Source organism: Cotesia typhae, unplaced genomic scaffold (genome assembly GCF_013202065.1).
Source record: "Cotesia typhae breed Kobodo isofemale line unplaced genomic scaffold, CoteBio_Ctyphae scaffold_13, whole genome shotgun sequence".
NCBI lineage: Eukaryota > Metazoa > Arthropoda > Insecta > Hymenoptera > Braconidae > Cotesia > Cotesia typhae.
The window spans coordinates 13,352,029-13,378,451 of record NW_027423774.1 but is presented as its reverse complement, the minus strand read 5'-3'; the positions used below and the strand labels follow the sequence as shown (position 1 = coordinate 13,378,451).

The 26,423-nt window shown below is 28.4% G+C and overlaps 2 protein-coding genes across 5 annotated transcripts; one reads left to right on the top strand and one right to left on the bottom strand.

Moving 5' to 3' along the window:
• Window positions 1–304: 304 nt before the first annotated feature.
• On the bottom strand, window positions 305–18,365 carry Pisd (phosphatidylserine decarboxylase). 2 transcript variants are annotated; one of them, XM_074254028.1, is made up of 5 exons: window positions 18,180–18,365; window positions 17,873–18,089; window positions 9,466–9,699; window positions 9,088–9,373; window positions 305–822 (listed from the first exon to the last, which is right to left on the bottom strand). In XM_074254028.1, the coding sequence occupies exons 1-5, from the start codon at window positions 18,218–18,220 to the stop codon at window positions 371–373; spliced, it is 1,230 nt and encodes a 409-aa protein (XP_074110129.1). In that variant the 5' UTR covers window positions 18,221–18,365; the 3' UTR covers window positions 305–370. The 2 variants fall into 2 exon arrangements, with proteins under 2 accessions (XP_074110129.1, XP_074110130.1); XM_074254029.1 differs by lacking the exons at window positions 17,873–18,089; window positions 18,180–18,365 and adding exons at window positions 9,868–9,982; window positions 10,208–10,379.
• A 331-nt stretch (window positions 18,366–18,696) lies between these two features.
• Window positions 18,697–20,463, top strand: LOC141534597 (uncharacterized). Of its 3 annotated transcripts, XM_074254031.1 has the most exons (7): window positions 18,697–18,827; window positions 18,935–19,061; window positions 19,152–19,261; window positions 19,341–19,551; window positions 19,633–19,804; window positions 19,909–20,027; window positions 20,097–20,463. In XM_074254031.1, the coding sequence occupies exons 4-7, from the start codon at window positions 19,539–19,541 to the stop codon at window positions 20,267–20,269; spliced, it is 477 nt and encodes a 158-aa protein (XP_074110132.1). In that variant the 5' UTR covers window positions 18,697–18,827; window positions 18,935–19,061; window positions 19,152–19,261; window positions 19,341–19,538; the 3' UTR covers window positions 20,270–20,463. The 3 variants fall into 3 exon arrangements, with proteins under 3 accessions (XP_074110132.1, XP_074110133.1, XP_074110131.1); XM_074254032.1 differs by lacking the exon at window positions 18,935–19,061 and having other exon boundaries at window positions 18,702–18,827; XM_074254030.1 differs by lacking the exon at window positions 18,697–18,827 and having other exon boundaries at window positions 18,879–19,061.
• The last annotated feature ends 5,960 nt before the right edge of the window (window positions 20,464–26,423 follow it).

Below are 26,423 nucleotides of genomic sequence, written 5' to 3'. Positions count from 1 at the left end.
AAAAAAATAAAATAAAATAAAAAAACTCGATTTTTGAAAAACGGGGTAAAACCAATATCTTCCCAACTTATGGAAATTTTCAATTTTCTTACCGGAAAGTTCAAAAATTAGCACGGAAATCCTCGTGAACTAGCTGCAACAGAAGTAACTAAAGACCGTGAAGCCAAGGATTCTTCTGATCTCAGAATTTTAAAGAACAGCAATTATATAAATGTAAATTCACTAGATTCTACTCAAATGTGAATCCTGTATAGATGAAATTAAATTAAATTTTATCAAAATTGAGCTGTATTTTTATGTGTGATGTACTGTCTACAAACATATTTATTATAAAATTTAAACAAATTTACAATCCGTTAGTGTTTATATTTTAGCAGAATCCAAGAAGATTGAGTGCATATAATATCGATCTATTTAAATTAATTGTAATCTTGTTTACATAATCACATTCTGTCGGTATCGTTGTTAATGCTTCACCCATTTTGATTGCTTGACCAACTTTTGCAGAAAAACAAATATTTTTAGGTGCTTCAAACAAAATCACTATTGTAGACCCTAATCTGAATTCCCCAAACATTTCTCCTTTAGCAATTTTTGTAGGTATAAAATGAAAATCTTGTCCATTATCTTCTTTCTTCCACTTGGTATTCGTGCGAAGAGTATTATCACAGTATACTCTTATGGAACCTACATTAGTGGCACCGACTGCAACATAAGCCATAAAACCTTCTCTCCAATCACCTATGTATACAGCTCGCTCGTTGATTTCCAATAAATGTGGAAACCAATTGAACATTCTTGGGTTTACGCTTAGCAATTTACCTAAAACAAACGAAAATATTTTTTATCAGTGTAAACGAAGGAAAAATAATTAAATTTAATATTATACAATTATACATAATCGACTGTACATCAAAGTCATAATATATGCGGTATCCAAAATACACCATTAGGTGGAATTTCAAAAGCAGAAATAAATGGTATCATTCAAAGTTTGCATAGTATGTACCATCTATATATATATATATATATATATCTATATATATAAAAATCAATTGCTGTGCGTTAGTCTCGCTAAAACTCAAAAACGGCTGGACCGATTTTCAAAATTTTTTTTTGTTTTGTTCGTTATAGTTCAGGGATGGTTTAGAAAAAAAAATTTTGGAATTTTGGAATTGAAAAAAATTTCAGCTTAAAAAATAAAAAATTGTTAATTTTGTAACGAAATCGCTATTGTTACGCTTGAGCCTCAAGGTTGCAAGAGTATACAAAATTGTCCAATATGCGGGAAGATACGTACAAGTATACTTTGGGTATCTTTATTTATATATATATATATATATATATATATATATATATATATATATATATATATATATATATATATATATATATATATATATATATACAGGGTGTCTCTGAAGTGGCGGGAGTAATTGTTGGGGTCGATAGAGAAAAAAATACTGAATCGAAAGTTCCTGAGCCAAAAATTTTTTTGGGCCATAGAATTTGAGTTATGAATTAAAAACGATAGCCAATCAGAAGCGCGCTATTCGAGAAATGAAAATGAGCGGGGAAGTAGAGGAGACGCGAGAGTGAGATGCTGCAATAGCAGCTTACTCGCTCACACAAAGCCGAGCATGAGAGGGGATTGTGACGCTATGAGCCGAGTACGTAAGTGTGAATGAGTGGATGTATGAGGTCGCAAGCGGACGGCTTAATGTATGAGTGTGTGTCCGTGTATCGCAGCATTATTGGAGGCGTTGTAACGCTGAATTAAAGCTAACCGGGTACTCTAAGACAGAGGAAAAAATTTTAATTTTTATTTTTATTCGAAAAAATTTAATAAAAAAAAATAAAAAGGCCCAAGATTTAACCAGACCCACAGAAACGGAGAGTAAATTTTTAATTCTCATTTATTTTGCTGGGGATTATTTTCAAATACAAAAAAAAAAAAAAGGCTAAGATTCAACTGGAATCTTAATTGCTTAATAAAAGGAGTAAAGTGTAATGATGTGAATGCAAACTAATAACATTAAAGTAAAGTTATCCTTGAACTGCCGAAACACCTGTAGATTTTTTTGAAATGATTTCTTTGCTAAGAAAAAGGGAAACTAAAATATCAAAATTACTAAAACGTGAATGCCATTTCTTTTTCATATTTTCTTCGACATTTTACCTGTCAGTGAATAAAAAGAATATTTAAATTGAAATATCAAAATTATAAGGACTTGAATTCAATGTTTTGTTAATTTATCATTTGACATTTTACCTATCAATTAAGTGATAAATAATTTAAATTAAAATATCAAAATTATCAGGGCTTGGGTGCGATTACTACTTAATTTGATACTTGGGATTTTACCCGTCAATTCATTAGAAATTTATTTCAATTATAAGATCAAAATTATGAGAACATGAGTGCGATTTATTTTTAATTTATTATTCAGGATTTTAACAGTCAATTGATTGATAAACAACTTTAATTAAAATATCAAAATTATCAGGACCTGAGTTCAATTTTTTTTTTTAATTTATTATTTATTTACCTGTCAATTAATTAAAAAATAATTTTTATAAAAATATCAAAATTGTTCGGACTTGAGTTCAATTTTTTCTTAATTTATAATTTGACATTCTACCTGTTAATTCACCGATAGATAATTCTAATAAAAATATCAAAATTATTCGGACTTGAGTTCAATTTTTTCTTAATTTATAATTTGACACTCTACCTGTTAATTCACTGATAGATAATTCTAATAAAAATATCAAAATTATTCGGACTTGAGTTCAATTTTTTTCTTAATTTATAATTTGACATTCTACCTGTTAATTCACTGATAGATAATTCTATTAAAAATATCAAAATTATTCGGACTTGAGTTCAATTTTTTTTTTTAATTTATCATTTGACATTTCGCTTGTTGATTAAGTGATTAATAATTTTAATAATAATATCAAAATTATCAGGACTCGAGAGCGATTTTTTTAGTATATTTTTTTACATTTTACCTGTCAATTAACTGATAAATAATTTCAATTAAAATATCAAAATTATTCGGACTTGAGTTCAATTTTTTTTTTTTTAATTTATTAGTTGACATTTTACCTGTTAATTAACTGATAAATAATTTTAATAAAAATATCAAAATTATCAGGACTCGAGAGCGATTTTTTTTCAATTCCTTATTTGACATTTTACCTGTCAATTAATTAAAAAATAATTTTAATTAAAATATCAAAATTATTGGGACTTGAGTTCAATGTTTGTTTTAATTTATTTTTGACATTTTACCTGACGATTAATTGAAAAATTATTTTACAGAATAATTCCCAGCAAAATAAATGAGAAATGAAAGTTTTCCATCCGTTTGGTTGGGTCCGGTTGAGTCTTGGGCAATTCCTTCTGTTTTCAAAAATTATTCCGAGCATAAGAAATAAGTAATAAAAATTTTCTATCTGTTCGTTTTGGTCCGGTTGAGTCTGGGGCCTATTTTCTTTTTTTTGAAATAATTTTGTCAATTAATAATTGATAATAAATTTTTTCAATCAGTTTTTATCGTCGTCTTGTCAAGATTAGGCTGATTTTTGTTCAATAAATTTTTGTTTGTTATTGAAAAGAGAAAATAAATTTTTTTGCATTCTTCTATTCTTGGCTCTGGTCGAGTCTTGGGCATTTTTTCGTTTTTAAAAATAATTCCTAGCAAAATGAATGGGAAATAAAAGTTTTCGATCCGTTTGTTTGGGTCCGATTGAGTCTGGGGCCTATTAATTTTTTTAAGAATAATGTTGTTAATTAATAATTGATAATAAAATTTTTCAATCAGTTATTCGAAGTCTGTTTGAGATTGGGCCTTTCTTTTCAAGGAAAATTAATCTTGGTGATCAAGTAATAAAAATTTCTATCCGTTTATTTGGGTCCTGCTGCGTCTTGGGTCTATTTTTTTTTCTTAATAATTTAGTTAATTAATATTTAGAAATAAAATTTTTCGATTTATCTTTTTCGGGTCCGGTCGAGTCTTGGGCAATTTTTTTGTTTCGAAAAATAATTCCCAACAAAAAAAACAGGAATAAAAGTTTTCTTTCCGTTTGTTTGGGTCCAGTTAAGTCTGGGGCCTATTTTCTTTTTTTTAAAAAATTTTGTTGATTAAAAATTCATTATAAAACTTTTCAATTATTTTTTCTTGCTCCAGTCGAGATCAGGCCCTTTTTCAAAGGAAAATAATTTTGCTGATTAAAAATAGAAAAACAAAGATTTTCAATTTATTTTATTTCGGGTCTGGTCGAGTCTAGGGCATTTTTATCGTTTTCAAAAATAATTTCCTGCAAAATAAATAAGTAATAAAAATTATTTATCCGTTTGTTTGGGTCCAGTTGAGTCTAGGGCCTCATTTGTTTTTTTAATTAGTTTTGATGATCAACAATAATAAAAATAAAATTTTTGGATCATTTTTTCTGGGTCCGGTCGAAATTGAGCCTTTTATTATAAAAAAGTTAATTATGATGATTAAAAATGAATAGTAAAATTTTTTTATTCATCTCCCTTTCGGTCTGATGGAGTCTTGGGCATTTTTTCGTTTTTAAAGATAATTTCCAGCAAATTAAGTAAGTAATAAAAATTTTCTATCCGTTTGTTTAAGTCCGGTTAAGTCTGTGGCTTATTTTCTTTTTTAAATAATATTTGATTAATAATAAAAAATAAAATTTTTTAATTAGTTTCTCTTAGTCTGTTTGAGATTGGGCCTTGTTTCGAAAAGAAATTAATTTGGTTGATTGAAAATGAAAACAAAATTTTTCAATTTATTTTTTTTTTTGGTCCGGTCGAGTCTTGGGCGATTTTCTTCGTTTTTTAAAATAATTCCCATCAAAATAAATAAGTAATTAAAACTATCTATCTGTTTGTTTGGGTCCGGTTGAGTCTGCGGACTATTTTTTTTTTTAATAATTTTGTTGATTGAAAATTAATAATAAAATTTTTTAATCATTTTTTTGCTCTCCAGTCGAGATTGGGCCTTTTTTAAAAGAAACAATTTTGCTGATTGAAAATAAGGAAAAATTTTTGTACTGTTATTTTTTTGGATCCGATCGAGTCTTGGGCATTTTTTCGTTTTTAAAGATAATTTCCAGCAAATTAAGTAAGTAATAAAAATTTTTATCCGTTTGTTTGGGTCCGGTTGAGACTTGGGCCCATTTATTTTTTTATAATAATTTTGTTGATTGAAAATTAATAATAAAATTTTTCAATCATTTTTTCTTGCTCCAGTCGAGATTGGGCTCTTTTTTAAAGAAAAATAATTTTGCTGATTAAAAATAAAAAATAAAATTTTTTCATCCATCTCTTTTTGGATTCCAGTTGAATCTTAGCCTTTTTTTTTTGTATTTGAAAATAATCCCCAGCAAAATAAATGAGAATTAAAAATTTACTCTCCGTTTCTGTGGGTCTGGTTAAATCTTGGGCCTTTTTATTTTTTTATTAAATTTTTTCGAATAAAAATAAAAATTAAAATTTTTCCTCTGTCTTAGAGTACCCGGTTAGCTTTAATTCAGCGTTACAACGCCTCCAATAATGCTGCGATACACGGACACACACTCATACATTAAGCCGTCCGCTTGCGACCTCATACATCCACTCATTCACACTTACGTACTCGGCTCATAGCGTCACAATCCCCTCTCATGCTCGGCTTTGTGTGAGCGAGTAAGCTGCTATTGCAGCATCTCACTCTCGCGTCTCCTCTACTTCCCCGCTCATTTTCATTTCTCGAATAGCGCGCTTCTGATTGGCTATCGTTTTTAATTCATAACTCAAATTCTATGGCCCAAAAAAATTTTTGGCTCAGGAACTTTCGATTCAGTATTTTTTTCTCTATCGACCCCAACAATTACTCCCGCCACTTCAGAGACACCCTGTATATATATATATATATATATATATATATATATATATATATATATATATATATATATATATATATATATATATATATTGTAACAGTTTTACCTGTTCAGGTTAGCCCCTAATCAATTTTATAAATAACTAAACAAAACTAACAACAATAAAAATTATCAGGGCGCCACCAGGATTATTTATTACGGTTCCTGGAACCGGTCCAGAGCTGAGAAAACTTATCTTAGGGTAGAGAGAGTGGAGGAAGGTGCTGTTGAATAGGAAAAATTTAATTAACAAAATTGATCAATATTTATTAACAATTAGAATTTAACAAACTTAACAAATTTAAGCGCTCACTCACACACTTATAATCTAACGAAGCGGAGAATAACTGTGAAATAAACGATATTTACAAACGAACCTCCCAACGACGATACGATGACTAGACGGGCTTTTTTGAACGAACGGTCTCCCACACCTGCGTAAAACTAAATGGGCTTTTTTTAACGAACGGTCTCCCACACCTGACCTAAAACTAAGCTTAAAATTACAAGTCCACCGGACTACCAAAACGAACTCACTTTACACACTTATAACTTAAAATTAAGTCCACAGGACTACCGCACTTAACACTATTAACACTCTCTATCACGCATAACCCATACAATTCTTCACACGCATAACCCACACTTCGCTTAATTGATTTTTACTTTATAAATTTTAATAAAAAAGGATTTTAATTTAATTACAATATTTTTCCAAATTATTCAATCATTAGTATTTGGTAAAAACAATAATTCCAATTCAATAATCAACTTCAATTAACCTCGAACTAATCCCTATAGAACCAGAGGCTTAATGCCTTGAATTAACTTAGTCACAATATCAACCTTTACAATCACTTCAAAATTATTAACAAAAGTTTAATTCACTAACTCTGATTAAATTTTTACTGTGACGTTTTTTGACTCGATTAACTGATTACTTGGACTTAATATCCACGCCGACAATTATCAAGTGTCATTAATTTTAATTTAAATCCTTCACGGACCTAATCCCCAAAATTTACTTAATTTACACGTGTCAAAAAAATAATTTTATAATATAATAATTTCGATAAAAATTCCTAATATAATTTTCTTAATATAAAACATTCTTAGTAATTAATTCTTAATATAAAATTTTATCAACAATTTTCTGATTGTTTTATCAATTATAAAAATTCGACACGAGTCGAAATAGTCAAATTTTATTTGCTAGAACATTCGCTAGTCAAGTCTTGCTTGACCTTGGGTATTGGAATTTATGCGACACAAAAACTGACGCTTGACGAAAATTCCACGAATAAAAATTTGTCTATTTTTCTCAATGACAAAAGTTAATCAATTTTACTAAGTTAATTGTTGAAAAATTAATTTAATGAATTTTCTTAGATGTTAGTTAATTGATTGAAAACTTTTAGATATTAAAAATTTCCCCCGCAAGGTCGATTGAGCGATCCCCGGGTATAAACCCCCATGAAAATCACTAAATCCAAAAACTAGCAAATGTTCTATGATTTATTTATTGAATTAAAATTTTCGTCGATTAACGATCCAATTGATAAACAATTAGGAGAAGTAACTGGGCATTGGATAAACCGCGGTCCACTTCCTTCCCACAGAGCAATAATTGACACCTTGACGAACAAAACGATGATCTAACTCACTCGTTGAAGATGAAGTCCTAGTTGTAGTTGGCTTCCTTCGTCTCATCACTACTCTCGGGAACGGTCCTTTTTGATTTCCGTGGCACTCAGTCTGGCGGTCACACTACTTCTCCCTTTTCCACTGCACGGCTCACCTATTTTAACCCAAACTCACCCCCTCCTATTCTCCCTTTAGGCCCGAAGATCGAGACGCGCCAGTGCTATGTCGAATAATTATCGATATCCGGTGACTTATCGATTAAGGGTAATTTTACCCTGTTACAATATATATATATATATATATATATATATATATATATATATATATATATATATATATATATATATATATATATATTCGGGTGTGCCAAAATGTAACTTCCTTGGTGGACCTTATAAAATTGGAATTTTCAGTTCCGCTTTTGAAATCAGCTGTGTGTAGGCCTTTCCTAAGATATTTTGGGGTAAGACGATAAATTTGATTTTCATAGAATTTTTTAACTGGAGCTTAGTTAGGGCACTTCCGCTGAAAATTCAAATTTTCGCCGGAAGTGCCCAATTAAACCTCCTGCTAAAAATTCTATGAAAATAAAATCAATCGTCTTACCCCAAAATATCTTAGGAAAGGCCTAAACACAGCTGATTTCAAAAGCGGAACTGAAAATTCCAATTTTAATAGGTCCATCAAGTAAGTTACATTTTGGCACACCTAATATATATATATATATATATATATATATATATATATATATATATATATATATATATATATATATATATATATATATATATATATATATATGTGTATATATATATATATATATATATATATATATATATATATATATATATATATATATATATATATATATATATATATATATATTTTTCATGAATTCATGTACAAGTAACGCGCTCGAAGAGCTCAAAAGCGGCATAAGTGCAATTTTAAGTGCCTAGTTATGGAAATAGCGGGAAGTTGCAGGGATGGTCTTCAGGGTTAACCGTTCTCCTAATTTTTGTTTTCTAGTATGGACACTAAGAATTGCTGTCAGTACACATAAGACATATTCAACAATGAAAAATTATTTTTCATGACTAGCTCGAAAACTTATAACTATCGTTTTGTTGAGCTTTAAAGTCCCTCCGGTTGCATAAATAGTAAAAACCCGGGAAAAAATTCTTTTGATGTACACACGTTTTGATCTTCTTATAACTCCGAATATTCAAGTAGTTCTAAGAAATGACACGTAAATCTATGGAGATAAAATATTTTTTTTGGGAAGCTTTAGGATTGACTCGTAAGGTTATTCGCTCTTCAAATTTTTTCATTTTAGATATACTGTTTTCTTACGTTTAATCGATCATAAAATTTTTAATAACTTTGGAAAAGTTTAATTCAAAAGCCTTGAATTTGATTTGGAAAGTTATAAACAATGATAATTATACGGAAGAATATATTGTTATTAATTTTATTTTTTATCTCTATAATTATGCTAGATAATACCTTGAAAATGACGACGAAGTCTAATCTTCCATTCAGTTGCACTATGAAATCGATGATAATCTCCAGGCGCGAGATATACTGTTAATTGATACAGTGAATTATTTGAATTTTTTAAAAGAGATTTTACATAATCATCGTTATCTTGATCAGTAAACTCTTTTTTGCTTTTGTGTGATTTCGTATCGCCCAAAAAATGCCGCAGGCTGTATGATATCCCCTTAACCCGTTTTACTTGAGATGTTAAAATCGGACCAAGATACAAAATTGTTCCATCTGCAGGAGAAACCTAAAGATTATACGCTTTTAATGGTAAATTAATGATAGATTGATAGAAATAGCATGGTATTTCTTTGTTTTAAGAGATAAAAAATTACTTACAATATTGGCATTCATAGCAATAGGCCTCGCGTTGGATTTTAGCGGTCTTGCAAAAAAATCTGATAAACTAGGAAATAAATTAATATCGCAATCGATTTCGTCCAAATTAACACCAAAAAGTTCAGCGTATTTATTATACACAAATGGACGAAATTTTTGTGGTATTTCAATACTTGATAACCATCCAATCATTCGACTTGTTACTCTCCAAGGTAAATAATAATAACACTGCATCTGTTAAAAAAAAAAATAAATGAATAAAATTTGATGATAAATCGCTAGTTTTTACTAGAATAATATTGTATAATTTAGCATAAAAAAAAAAGGTTTTTTGATTTGAGTTATTTTTTCTTAAATTAAGAAATTTGTTAATAAATAGAATGAACTTGCAAAATTGCTTACAGTGACCATGAACAGCCTTCTTTTCGTTTCTTTTTTCATAAAATATGGCTTTAGTACAAAATTCTTCATACTTTAATATCATGGAGTGTAAATACTTATTTAAAACATTTGTACACTGTAAAAAATTTTCAATGAATTTTACTATGGATACACAGTAACACCAGACTATAAGAAAACTGGTGCAAAATTTACAAGTTCCCATAGTAAACGTATGTGCAGACTACAAAATCGTGTCTTCTGCGCATACTGTTTACTATGGGAACTTGTAAATTTTGTACCAGGTTTCTTATAGTCTGGTGTTACTATGTATCCATAGTAAAATTCACTGAAAATGTTTTACCGTATATTTGATAATTTTGTTTTAAGATAAAGAAGTTAAAGTGGTTCGAGCGTTTAATAAAAAAAATTAGATATTAGATAATAGATACTGGTTTTATTTGTATCACAATTATGTGTTTTATAAAGAACTCGCTGACCCGGCAAACGTTGTTTTGCCATATAAATTATTCTAGTGTATGAAAATATATCTTATTTTTTGTAAGTGTGCGCGTATGTAGTATATGAGTGAAGATCTCAATAAAACGTAACACACTCATTCTTAGGACGATTTCTAAGGTTAAGTTCTAAGCTGAGCCAAATCTGTCGGTTAGATATTTAATGAAAGCAATTCAAAAATTTTCGAAATTCGATAAAATTTTCACTCTTACCGTATTTTCGTGTGATAACAATTGAACACGTTATCCTCTCGAGTTCCTGTAAATTACATCTGAAAGCTTATTAACCAATCTTTAATTTGCATATTTATATATTTGTTTAGATTAAAAAGTTTTTGTCAACTTTGATGTCGCATATTGAAATCCGCAAGTGAGTATTCCGGTATCATACTATACTTTATTTACTTTAGTGATTGTCTTTTTCGAGCTTTCTTCAATTGATTAATTTGGAATAATTAATTGATAATTCCGTGAAACTTTTAAATATTAAATTCATATAACTCGGGTCATGATTTTCTTACAGTAAATAAAATAAAGAAGAAAAAAATTTGATACGTAAGTATTTTTTCTTGTAGCTTTATGAAAATATTAGCGCATCAGAACCATTTTACTTACAAAAATAATTTTTAATACCCAAGAATCTATCCAAATCTTAATGTCAATTGTAATACAGCTTGATAATTATCCAATAAATAATTAATTAGTATGTACAACTTTACAATTATGTAAACAAACACGCCAGGAATGTGAAATTGTAGGGAAATCAGAGAATTGGCAGGGCCACCTCTGCGGTTGCTATGGTAAAGCAGCATAAGATTTTAGCTCTAGAAAAAACTTAGGTACTCTCAGGCGAAAAATACCAGTTTTTTTACATTAAGAAAACGTATATTGGATATAAAAATACTTTGTATTCTGGGTGGAAAATTTTTTTTTCTATGTTATTTAAATGGAAAATAGAAAGTTAAAAATAGGCACCTCTAAATATCAATATTTAATATCAGAGCTCCGCTTCGAACAGGTTTCTTCTCTCATTTTCCTGCAAGTTTTCAGCCTGTTTTTTCGTTGAAAAAAAAAGTAGCTTCAAAATGACACACCCTAAGATATATATATATATACACGTATACTATATACATATAAAATATGTATCCGAAAATTCCTACTGAGTAAAGGTCCTCCCCTTTCCCCTTATCCTTTATTTCCTTAATTCCCAAATTTGTCTTTAATGACAGATTTAGCTATTATATATGGCTAAGTTATATATGGGTATTATATATAGCTAGCTATTATATATATTTATATTTTATATATATATATTAGGGTGTTTCAAAAAAAGACGAATTTTTTTTTTCTTTTGGTGTCTAAAAATTGATAGTATACCTAAAAACAAAAATTTTGGCGCCCATGTGAGCTCTTAATATCAATAGTAAGATTTGCCTGTATCCATTTCTTTATTTTCCATTTAAATAACACGGGAAAAATTTTTTTTAATTTTTTAATTTTTATTACTTTGGAACGGTTCATCGTAACAACAATCTGAAAAATGATATTAGTAGGAAATTTTACGCTCTACAAAAAATGTTTGAAGACCAAAGTTTCTCAGATTAACGGTTTCAAAGATATCCGCGGTCAAAGATAACACTAATAAAAAATTTCAAATATTTTCCAATAAAATTACAAAAAAAAATATCACATGCTATATTTTTATTATTTTTTATGTTAAATTACTTTAATTCCGTTAACCTGAGACTGTAAACTTTTTTTTTACTAATTAATTCAATACTTAACTCACGAAATGCACTAATATATAAATATAAACGTTAAAAATGTCACATAAATGATTTTTTGGTCTTTCTTATAACAAATTTATTTTATATTTTATAAAATTTATAAATTTTTGTAAGAGGAAAATGTAAAGTTCCTTATTACACAAACTCACCAAACACTCATCATTGCATATTATTCAAAATAATATGAAAATTCTGTAAATACGTTAAATCAATTAAATCTACTATAAAACTTGATCAAATGTTTTTTATTTGAAAAATATCAACAGAGCTTTATTTAGCTCTGTCGGTACAGAGTATTATACTCATTTAATTTGAGTGTTGTAGCTAATAAGCTCTGTATTGGTAAGCCTGGTTGTTCGGTACTAACTTCATTTAGTTGCTTTGCTCTCAACGCTTTACTATATCTTCTCGTCATTGTCTTTGTTCATTGATACTGACGGTTTTTTCAATCCGTTATATCATTAATTTAATTAGTTGAAATGTATTAGTTATAAATTTTGTGACCATAATGGTGAAAACAGTGTACTTGATTGGTGATGTGTTAAGTGAATTAGTTGGAAAAAAATTACCCTCTCTGAAAGAGGTTATGTCGCTTTTATTTTATTATCTTGATACGAAAAATTTTTCAGTTAAAGAAAGTATATCAATCACTATCAATAAAGTTTTTGAAATTTGGTGTGCGGCACAAATCCCGACAAGAGAGAAATGATCTGCTTTTTTGAAACTAATCTCAATCGATGGAAGAATTTACAAAAAAACCGTAAAATGAAAAAGTCAAAGTCTCAAAAAAAAAAAAAGGAATCCGTTTTTCAGGATGAATTAAATAAACTATTTGATGTAGCTCATACGGATGTTTTAAATATACTGGACAAAGAAAAAAGATTATTTTATTTGGGACAAAAATCTTCCAGTCGACGTGGTTTTATTTCATATAATTCTTAACCAATTTTAGAAGATGTCGAAGACATGGATGTTGATATCAGCAATTATGATAATAATAACAATAATAGTGATAATAATAGTGAAGAGAACATTGATAGCAATGATAAAAACTATAATAATAATGGTAATGATAGTAATAATAATGTCGGAGAGTTTGATAACGACACTGTCAACTATTATTGTGTAGTTGAGACTGATGATGTTGCTAATCATAAAATATCAAGTCATCCATCTCAATTATCCCAGAAATCTTTGGAAAGTAATACTTCTCGTATAATCTCTGATTATGCAGATGAAATGCCAAAACAACAAGTTCCAAAAATTGATATAATGACACCAGAACTTGCTGCGGCTTTGGATAGAGCTAACGTGACTAGTAGGATGGCGACTTACATTATTGCTGCTTTATTATCTAGCTTGAACATTGATTGTGCAAGCGTAAACTTTAGTCATGTGACTATTCACCGAGCAAGGGAAAAATTCCGGAAAGAAGCGGCGTTAAATCTGAAGACTAATCTGAAACTGACAATTATGTACTACATTTTGATGGAAAACTGTTATCAGATATTACAGGTACAGAACAAGTTGACCGGCTTCCGATTATTTTAGTTCCTAAACTAGAATCTGGGACTGGACAAAACCAAGCTTCGGCTATTATTAAAACAGTAAAACAATGGGATATTAATACTGACAACATCAAAGCATTGTGTTCTGATACTACGGCGTCAAATACGGGTAAATAATTTATTAATAAAAAAATATAACATGGTTGATTACCGTAATGTTTAAATGCTAAATCAAATCAGATTTTTAGTATTAACCATTAATTTCCAAGTTGAGTTATTTTTTTTTTTCAAATTGAAAAGATTTCTCCGTACTACTCTAAAAAATCGATACTTCACTAGCAATTCTGATTTTATTTTTTCAGGAATCAGAAATGGTGCGTGTGTATTAGTAGAAAAGGATCTTAGTAGAAAACTGCTGTACTTGCCATGCCGACACCATATTTTTGAAATTGTTCTTCGAAGTGCATTTGAAGTATACTGGCCTGCTTCGTCTGGCCCAAACGTTCCAATTTATCAGAGATTTAAAAAGAAGTGGGATGAAATTGACCAATCAAACTTTACGGCTGGTATTTGTGACAAAAAAATTTTGGAAGTAATAACACCAATCAAAGATGAGATTTTGAAATTCGTTAATAATCAAATAGAAGTAAAATTTTTTAATCCAGCGCTGAAGAATTATTAACTGACGTTAAAGTGGAAAAGAAAAATGTATAAAGTTCAGTATAATTGAGGAGCTGATTTTCAAAAGGGTATCTTTTCATATTTTAAAATACCAGTTTTCTGAACTTTTAAATACTAATTACTTTGAGAATTATGAACATTTATAAATGAAAATCGAATTGCAGCTTCATAACCGATTGCACTTTATAGCTAAATTAAAAAAGTTCAATACAAATATTTATAATTGAAGATAACTAGTTTTTGTCTCGATTAATCAAAAATCAAAAGATACCCTTTTGAAAATAAGCTCCTCAATTATCAATTTTACTCTGATTAATTAACTTGCCGTCGTGATTAAAAATATTGAAAATCAGTTTCACATGACTGTTATACTTTCAATCATCTTTAACGATTAAAATTGCGTTTGTAAAATATTTTACAACTTTTACCTCACATCAGTTAATAATAATTAGTCTTCTCAACTTTGAAATTGCGATATAATCAATTTCATTTTGACTTATAACTTTTTTTGTAGATGGATCATTGTTGAGACGATTACCGTGAACTTCTGGAATTATCATTAATATTTTTGGGTACTACTACCACAAATATTACATTTAAGCATCCTGGACCGGTCCATCATGCAAGGTGGATGGCTAAAGCAATATATAGTTTAAAAATTTTTTTATTCAGAAATGAATTTCATCTTACTAAATCGGAAATAGATGGATTACGAGAACTTTGTTTATTTATCATAATATTCTATTTAAAAGCTTGGTTCACTGCGCCGTGTGCTATAACAGCACCTAATAATGATTTAACTTTGATTAAAGAATTAATTTCATTTGAAAGATTTAATAATAGTCTTTCACAGACATGCTGACAAAAATTAGCCGATCACTTGTGGTATTTAAACAACGAGCTGTCTGTTTTATCTCTCTTTGATAAAAATGTTTCAGTTGGAACAAAAAAAGAATAGTTCATGCTCTTAAAAACTGTAAAGCCAATGAAACTACAACAAATCGCTTTATAATAGATAAGAAAAATTTAGAGTCATTATTAAATAAAGATCTTAGTCAATTTGTGTCTATGAGATCGATTAATATATTTGAATCGTTTGATTTGTCGTATGAGTTCATTGATGAGGATGTTACTTTGTGGCCTCAGAATCCGAATTTCTTAGAAAACTTGGTGTATTTCGGGAAACTTCAAGTTGTGAATGATGTAGCAGAACGCGGCGTGGCATTGATAGAGCAGTATAATCGATGCTTAACGAAAGATGAAGAACAGCTTCAATATTTGTTGCAAGTAGTGACAGAACATAGAAAACAATATCCTAATTGCAATAAAAGTAATTTTATAAAACTGTAATATTTTCAAGTTGAAAAATTGTTGTAACAAGTTGTAAATATAGTTTTTTGTTATAAAGAATTAATTGCTCAATTAAATTTCTTAATATTTAGTAAAAAAAAAATAAATTTGTTATAAAAGAGACCAAAAAATCATTTATAAGATATTTTTAACGTTTATATTTATATATTAGTGCATTTCGTGAGTTAAGTATTGAATTAATTAGTAAAAAAAAAAAGTTTACAGTCTCAGGTTAACGGAATTAAAGTAATTTAACATAAAAAATAATAAAAATATAGCATGTGATATTTTTTTTTGTAATTTTATTGGAAAATATTTGAAATTTTTTATTAGTGTTATCTTTGACCGCGGATATCTTTGAAGCCGTTAATCTGAGAAACTTTGGTCTTCAAACATTTTTTGTAGAGCGTAAAATTTCCTACTAATATCATTTTTCAGATTGTTGTTACGATGAACCGTTCCAAAGTAATAAAAATTAAAAAATTAAAAAAAATTTTTCCCGTGTTATTTAAATGGAAAATAAAGAAATGGCAAATCTTACTATTGATATTAAGAACTCACATGGGCGCCAAAATTTTTGTTTTTAGGTATACTGTCAATTTTTAGATACCAAAAGAAAAAAAAAATTCGTCTTTTTTTGAAACACCCTAATATATATATATATATATATATATATATATATATATATATATATATATATATATATATATATATATATATATTAAAGCAGTTCAAAGATTTTTTTAAATTAAAACAATTTTCACTTTTACATTCGTTTTGAGGTCATTATTTTATTCTAAACACAAATTATAAATTATTTAAAAAAAAAAATTTTTATTTCATGCAAAATATTGACTTTCATTTCGGCTGTTGAATGACCTTTTTAATACTTACTCATCCTTTTTAATTCTGAATACTACATGTAGTTGATGAAACTCATAACATATAAGTTTCTCCAACGTTCGTACAGCGTTGCGGTTAGATTATGGTCTCGCGGGCGTTAGGTTTACAGTTCGAATCTCCGTTAGAGCGATAGGCGTTTTTCTAAACTTAATTTTTAGGCAAGCGTTAAGCTTAAGAGGAATGAATGTGAATTTGATATGATACCTTATCCTTTCTCCACCTCCTTTAAAAATTCCAAAAAAATAATGTAAAAATCAAAATAATTTGATTTCTCCTTGATTCTATTTAATTCTCTGCAGAGAATTAAAAAGTATCGAAATTTTCAAATAATGAATACTTCTTAATACTATTTAATTCTCTATAGAGGATTGAACAGGATAGAAAGCTTATAATACTGAATTCCTTTTCATTCTTTATGGAGAATATAGAAGTATTGACAATTTTCATGTATGAATTCTTCTTAATACTATTCATTTCTCGTTTAATAATTATGAAAGTCTTCACTTTGAATCCTTTTTAATGCTCTTTAATTCTTCAAGGAGGATTGAAAAGAATGAAAAGCTTATAATGCTGAATTCTTTTTAATTCTATTCAGTTCTCTGCGAAGAATTAAGAAGGATGCAGTTACTTTTGCGTACTGGAAATTTCTGCATGGGAATTCTTTTTAATACTATTTGATTCTCTGCGGAGAATTGAAATCTATTGAATGTCTCTTACCTGAAATGCTATTTAATCCTACTTAATTTTAGGTAGAATCAAAAGCTTGTAATGATGAATTCTTTTCAATTCTCTGCGAATTAAAAAGTATTAAAAGTTTCCTACTATGAATTATTTCTAATACTATTCAATTCTTGGCGAAGAATTCGAAAGTACAGAAAATTTCTGAATGTGAATTCTTTCTAATACTATTTAATTTCTCGCGGAGAATTCAAAAGTATTGAATGTCTTTTATATTTGAAATGCTATTTAATCCTCTTTAATTCTCCACGGACGATTAAATAGAATTAAAAACTTATAATCCCGAAGTCTTTTTAATCCTATTTAATTCTCCAAGGAGAATTTAAAAGGATGCATTCAATTTTTAATTCTTTTTAATTCTCTTTTTTAATCAGGGTAATACCATTTTAACTATACACAATACAACCAGTGTTAATTGTTGATAAAAATAAATAAGAGTTTAAAGGTTGATAATCACGAATAAAAAGTTGTAAAAAAAAATGTTGTAGGTGATACGAAGTTGACCGGGTCAGCTAGTATAAATATAAATGATGGAATAACATACTACTAAATTGCTAGCTGATTCAGTCATCGTAGAATCATTGATATCGTGTGGTAAGTTATTCTTATTACTCCATTGTATAAAAGAGATGACCGATATTCCAACTCCAATTGGTAAAATTATTGATAATTTTTGCGTGACATTCCATGGTTTTTTGAACTTTCGGTTGGTAATATAATTCTTAGATGAAGTCAAATTAAGACCTCCGGGAAGAATTAATCTAAAATATCAAAATATCATTTGATGAAGTAACAAACCCAAGTTCGATCAGAATTACAATCATTACTTTTACATTTTGAAATTAAATTACCTTACATACTGAGAGAATTTTTTCGACTTAGAAAATGACATTTAGATTAACAATATAGTAAAATTATTGGGTGTTTATTAAAAATAATTGCTCTAGCACGTATTTCCATAACCTTTGAAATTGTTTTTCCCACCTAGAAGTTCCAACTACGTGAGAACACTCTCAAGGAAATGTTCTGCTATACACTGTGACTACTGTAAGATCTGAAGTTGGTTTCGCCATTCAGTTTATACTGTGAAGTCGTTCCGTATGGTGTTATGCTTCCATCTGGTGGATATTACTTTAATTTGTTAAAAGCTAAAGGTGTAACCTCATGTTGACGCTTGACGCTAAAGGGTGTAACGCTGGTTATGAGCGTCAAATTGTGTCACGTGGTTAATTTAGGCCGTGCTGCCACCTGGAAAAAACTTAGTAGCGTCAAATCGGAAAAAGCTAAACTCGAATTAGCTTTTTATTTAAAGGATTAAACAGAAATTTAGAATCTATATAATCGAACTCGAAAGTAATCGATATTGAATAAGTTAAGAATCTTGTTATGGTTTATTTTAAAAATAAATTTTTATTTAAACATTAGATTAAAGTTGTTGACTTTCTGTTATGAAAATGGCACTATTCGAAGATTACCTAGATATAGAAGCGTTGGAAGATGTAAGGGTTATATTATATAAAATCAAACGGATAATTATAACAGAAATATTTTTTCATTTTTCTGTGTAAGAAAATAAACTCAAAATATTTATTGTTTTTATTTTTAGGAAATATCACAAGTTTATGTTTGTGGTATATGTGAGGAGATTTGTAATAGTTACTTAGATCATAATTGTTAAAAAAAATATAAAAATCATCATATCGATGAAAATCATTATTGCTATTCTTTACTAAGTTAGTAACTTATCAATTTTTTAGATTATTAAATAAATAAATAGTACAGCAACTAACAAAATTCATCGTTTTGATGTATTTAATTTAAAGAGGATGGTGTTACAATAATTCGGCGTGCTTTATTGGAAAATGGTCGTGAGGAACTGATTACGGAGAAAATTTATTCAGTAAGTAAAGAAAACAACAAAACCTCTGGCAATGTAAGTATTTTAAAACTAATTTAAGTGTGATGTTTCATTAGACTTGCATAATTATTCCTATTAACAATATTAATTTTAGTTTCAAATTCCTAATTCCAAAAATAAGAAGGTGAAAACAAAAGCGCAATTTTCTGTATCGCCAAATAAACGATTAAATGATACTGAAGTCGAGTTGTTAATAAATGAGGTGCAAAAAAGAGTCCCTCTGTGGAACCATCATGTTCCCCTCAAAGAAAGAAACCGAGAAGCTGTTTCAAATTTGTGGAAAGAGGTTTCAATGGCATTGAAAGGTTAAAAAAAATCTAATTTTTATTGCTTTCTTTTTTTTTTATCTCACATTTACCTTACGCTCTGTAAACTAATTTTGACAGGTAAACTAGATGCTGAAGAATGTAAAAAGAAGTTTAAATATATTCGAGATACTCATCGTAAAATAATTCAAAATGAAAACAAACCAAGTGGTTCATCAAGGGTCGATTCTACTGATGAATGGAAATATTACAGATGTTGTGAATTCCTACGAGATACTTGCTTAATTTGCCCGTATGTATGATCATAAATTTTAAATGACATGATATTATGTCGATAGATTCTTTTAATTACAAATAAATATAAATTAAATACTAAATCGTAATTTTCAATTGCAGAACTAGAACAAATGTAGATGAACATGCTACCGCTGGTTTTAATAACGACGGAAGCTTTAATAATGGTTCATCAAATGCTATGGACGACAGTTTTGACGAAAATACTGACCAGGATAATAGTAAATATATTTTTTTTTAAATTACAAGTCACTAAGAAAATATTAAACTAAATTTCCTACATTTTTTAGAATCTGCCAATACAAAAGGAAAAAAACGTCAGGAAATTGCGGATTCTGTAAATGCAATCAACCGTATCGCTGATATTATTAGTAAAGATAAAACATCAGTCGCTCTACCGGCGCCGCCAAAATTGGGTCAAGTTGGTGGATTTTTAATCGGTATCGGCTATCAATTACGATAGCTACCAGATGATGTCCAACTGCAAACCATTATTGAAATTTTACAGTTGATTCGAGAAAAAAATAACCTATACGTACAAAATTAGTGAAACAAATAATTTACATAAGTATAAGCGTTAAAATATTAAAAAAGTATTTCATTGATATTAAGCATTACATTTTTATACAAGTTTGATATTAAAAATATATTTATCTATCAGTAATTGTTTTTTTAATCTATTTCTTGGCTAAATCCTCCTTTAATTTTGAAAAATAATAATAATTACAAATTTTGCATTCACAATATACAAAAAAAAGTAAACTGTAAAATTCACTCGGATTCCGGTTACTTTTTACAGTTTCAAACTGTACAGTGGACATCGGGGTGGCAAAAATGTAAATATTACAAATCTAAATGTAGAAAGTATAAAAGCCACAATTTATAATTTAATATCCAAAATAAGTGATTAGTAGCGGTCACTATAGTAAATAACGACTCTTTCATCTTTAAAAATTACAGTTTCAAACAGTAAAAATTGCCATTTCAATATGTAGTCTATACTATCATCCCTGATTAAGAAATCTAATTTGAAATGATTTGAAAAATTTTAATAATTTCATATTGTATGATATCACAAAATTATGACTTGAAATTATTCAAAATGATTAAAATCGTTTCACGTTCAATAATTCAAAATCGTATAATTTTGATTTGAATTAATTTAAATTGATTTGAAATTTTTAGTTCCAAATAATTTTTAATCAAAATTTTACTTTTTAAAATAATTTAAAATGATTCAAAATTATTAGTACTAAATAATTTAAAATCATCATTTTATTATTTCAAATAATTCAATATAATTTCAATTCTTTGTTTCAAATAATTTTAAATCGTAAAATTATGATTCAAAATATTTTTAAATTTTAAGTTCTATTATTAATTATTAATTTCGATATTATTATTTGAAATAATTCATACAATTAAATTATTTTTAATTCAATTAAATAAGGGAATAATATTAAAATTTTGAATTTCTGAGACATTTAGAAAATATTTGTAATAATTCAAGCATTTGACTCCTTTCATACTAAATTGAATCAGACAATGATAATTAATAATTAAAAATAAAAGAAAATTATCAAAAATTATAAGATAAATTGCAATAAAATTATAAGCATAATGATCGGAGGAAACCTCGAATCGTGTAAATTAATGTTGGGTCATAAAAAAATGTCACAAAATCATATTTTTTTTTAAATTAAGTTTTATTCCACGAAATTAAGTAATTGGTTTCAGTGAAGTAATTTTTTATTCCATGTCACTATCATGTAAAATACCATTATTCTCATCTATTACTAAATTGCTTTCATTACTATTTTCTTCATAATCTTCAATATGATTTTTCATTAATTCAGTTTTCTGACCGAGTATTTTTTCCAGTTTTTGTAATTCATTTTCTGAAATTTCATCATCTTCATCATCCTCTGTTGTTCCGGCAGTTATAGGTTCTCTTTCTTTTTTTTCATCATCTTCTTCTTCTTCTTCTTCTTTTTTTTCTTTCTTGATGTTCTCTTTTTTTGTGTCTTTTGTTTTTCTTACGGCTTTCGATTTCTTTAAACTGGAGATGTACCTTCCGAGGTATGTATACAATTTCTTAAACTCCTTGTCTTTTTCTAACTTCCCCAACGTTGTCATGTACGGTGATTTTTCAAGATAATACATATAAAAGTCTGAAACAAATTAACGAAAACATATCTATCATTAGAAACAAACGAGCAGAATCATAATAGTAAGTTCAACGCATTAAAAACAATATTGTCATTATTTTTTTTTTTTTGTTATTATTTTGACTAAAATAATTGGTAACATCAAAAAATTATAATTTTGAGAAAATGACTTTTGTAATTAAATATTAGTTCACCTCTCTAAAAATAATTTGATACTCAGGGGAGAAATATTTGAGGTAGAAAAGGCAGTATTTGAATTGATACGATCGATAGACGGATTACAAAGAGCACTGCAGTAAATAAAAATGATGAATGATTTGGTCTCGGTAGGAATCAATTGAAGTTTATCAATTAATACGTAAAAACGAATGAACATAATTAGAATAAGAATAAATGGAATATTGAAATGAATATAGACTCAAAATCTGCTGTTAAAGGTTAAAATGCAGTGTAAATTAGAAATATATATTTTTAGTGGTCCATATCAAGACTGTCAGGCTTAAAGGCATTTAAAAAAATAAATAATTTATGATTTTAAAAACTTATCTAAATTTCTGCAAGTTTTGGATTTCAAATTAATAGAACTTTATAAATAAATTTTCTCAAAATGAAATTAGTGAACGTTGATATAAATACATTTACAATTTTTAATAAGGCATTACCTCGCATTACGATCAATGAATTCTCCTCAAGTTTTTGAGGATGATCATCTTCTGTTGCTTTTCGTCGAGATTTTTTACCTGTGATGGTACTTTTCAGTAATGCATCCACGCCAAAAATAAAAACAGCAACTGAATTTACGAACAAAGAACTTTTTTTTTCCAACATAACCGCATCAAACATATTTTTTGGCATCCATCGGTTGTTTCCTATGTGGACCCAAAGAGTATAAGATAGAGGGGAAGGTCGCGTATACTGTTACGAATGCCATCTGATGTTTGTGTCCAAGTACTAAAGTACTGTCATGGCGGTTTAAAGTAATGCGTCATACTGGTAATACCAAAGTTGCTTGTAACGGCTAACAGCACTTGATTTTTATCTTAATATAAAATTTTTTTTAAACTAATTAAAAAAACATGGTTCGGTGTAATGTGAAAAGATGTCTAAGAAGACCAGAAAAAGATAAAGACCATTCTTTTTTTTATGGCCAAAGGAAGAACGAATGTAAGTAATATAGGCATTAAATTTATAGCGTCTCAAAAGTAAGTTATTGATTATCGATCAACTTTTCTTGCTTGTAAATATTTATATCCTGTAAACTTGGTGTTGTTAAATGTTTTTATTTACATTAAATTACATAATATTAAAAATTTTGCTCGATGAAATTAGTGTTTTGAATTGATTTTTAAATTTTATTGTATAGACGCCAACAATGGAAGGACTTTGCTCAGTATAAAGGGTCTTCCAACAGTTTACGAATTTGTTCCGATCATTTTGAAAGACGTTATATCAAGAAAAATGCACCACCCAAACGACTATTAGTACCAAATGCTGTTCCTACTTTACTTCCGCCTGATAATATTTTGAAGATGCCCAAGAATATGCCAAAACCTCCTTTGACAAATTCAACTGCAAAAATTTATTAGTAAACGTCAATAATGAAGAAGTTATATTTGAACGTCCGGCTTTGAAAGGTATTGTTTTAAAAATAATTTAAAGAAAAAATGAGAATTGTTGCAGTAGTAAAATAGAACAATATCGCTAATATCAATATTGTTGTTACAGATGAATGCTCGCATAATGACAGGGGCATTACTTTTGAAATACGCAAGGCTACTGATAATGAACCAGCTTTAATTAATATTGAAACAAATAGCTTTGTGAAAATTTCATTAAGAGGTAAGAAGTGCTTCTGCTTGCATTAGAAGCTGTGACTTAAATACAGGCAAAAAAATCAGTAAATTGCATTTAATATTTAAATTCATGATTTTTTTGCGTTTCTGTCGAGTAAAAGAAACTGGTGAAACGATAGAAAATGTAATAAATCCAAAAGTGAGGGGATAAAATGCAGAAGATATACTTCAAAAAAAAATCAAAAAAAAATTCTGTGATATTCAACTGAGAGATAGCATTTTGAAAATTATAACTATTGTAACAAGCAGCCTTACAATTTTTCCAAATTTTTATTATTTCAATGCCAATGAAAATGTGATATTTTGTTATTAATAATTGTAAATAATTAAAAATTATAGTAACTACTGTTTTAAAAATGTCTGAGCCCGAATTGTAAATATTATTTATTAGAATTTTTGTTACTACTGTTTCAAAAATATCTGAATCAAAATTGTAAATATTTTTAGATTTTTTGTTTAAATAGCTTATTAAAATTTAAACACAAATTTTTAATTTTTGGTAAAAAATAGAAAATATTTTAAATACCTTAAATTAACATTTTCTTATTTTGGAGATGATAAAATTGGAAAATTGTAAGTAACTTAATATTGTTCGAATTGCATTGTAATCAATCCCCGGAAACATGATAGATATTCCAGATTTACCGTAGCAATAGTGAACAGTATATAATAATTGCAACTTATTACAGCCTTATACGCATTAATACCAGTGTAAAATTTAGTGACAACATCAAAATAAAACTCGACAAAATTTACAATTAAGATTATTTGATTGTGAAGCCAATTCCTATCCTACTTAGTTTAATTTTTTTCTGTCCCCACTTTTTCTACTAATCACAAACACAATAAGTTCATGAATCTTACAAAGCATCATCTATTACGTCATCAATTTTTTTTTTTTTTTCATTACAAGACGAACGAGAAATTGGAAAATCAACGGAACCACTAAATCCAGAAGCAGTAATACGGCCAACTGATAGTCAAGAACCTAAATTTAATGCAGCAGAAAAACTTATCAATACTGTCGAGGCAGCCTCACAAAATGATACTTATATGCCCATATTGCCAACTAATTCTGAAGAACCGAAATCTAATGCAGCATTGGAAGAGTTGCCATTCAACAACAGGGCGGAAACGCTAAACTTGAATATTTCGCCTGAGATTCCTGCGCAATATAGTACACCTAAAAAGAATCATAAATTTATACGTAAGTTTGAACTTTTTTCAAAAAAAACACCGAGTCAAATAATGAAATCACCGAACGCAGTATCTTCTAAAGTTAAAAAAATTGAAATGTTAACGCCTAAATCTTTAAGGCTGCATAAAGGGGCTAGAACAATAGGTCGATTGCGAAGCCAAATTAACAGGATGGAGAAAAAATTTGCTGTAAAAAAAAAATGAAGCAAGACGTTGAATCAATAATAAATGCGTCATCAAATTATTTGAGTAAAAAAGCTTTAGTATTATTTGCAGCCCAATTACGCTTATCTGTGAAGAACAAATATGCTAAACGCTACAGTAACGAGGTGAAAGATATTGCATTGTCTATAAAATATCATTCCCCCAAAACTTATAAGCTTTTAGCGAAATTTCTACATATACCAACTATAAGGACTTTGAACGAATATCAAAAGATTTTCCTACCACTCCAGGTTTAAATTTAACTGTATTAAATCAACTTAAAGATACGTTTGAAAAAAACAATACTGAAGATCGTCTTGTTAGTGTTTTATTCGACGAAATAAGTTTAGCCACTGAAGTTCACTATGATGCAGCCAAAGATATGTTCCACGGTTATGCTGATGATGGGGAAGAGCGTACGAATGAAATAGCGCATTGTGCATTAGTAGCAATGATAACTTGGATTAATAAACCAATGAAGCAAACGATTGGATATTGGTTTCTAGGAAAGAAAGGCAATTCAGCAAAAACTCACAAAATAATGGTTAATACTATTGAAAAATTGAATGAGACTGATCTTATCGTCAAATGTTTAATTTGCGATCAGGGAACTCGAAATACCGGACTGATAAAGAAGTACAAAATAACTAAAGATAAACCTTTCTTCGAGTTTACAGTTGGTGACGAAAAACGCAAGATTTATATCATTTTTGACCCTCCTCATTTAATCAAATCTTTTCGCAACAATCTATTTAACAAAAGATTTAAATACCGAGGTGGATACGTAGATTGGAAACTGATTTACAAAGTTTATTTGTTGAGTAACCAAATGAACATTAATTTTATTCCAAAAATCAATGATCGTCATTTTGGAATGCAACAAAATGCAGCTAAAATGACTGTTTCACTAGCAACTCAAATTTTTTCAAATTCAATGTATTTAGCTTATCAAGCTTACAGAATGATAAAACCGAACGAATTTCCCGACAATGATACAACGGCAGATTTCTTATTGGACATGGATAAATTATTTGATTCACTTAACTCGCATCTTCTTCAACCAACAGTTAAATCAAAATTAAATTTTGCCATAACTGAGACATCTGGACACATAGAATTTTTAAATGAAATGTTGCTTCACTTTGCCGATAGCAAATTTGAAAAAAAAATGATAAACAAAAAGCTATTCCACCGT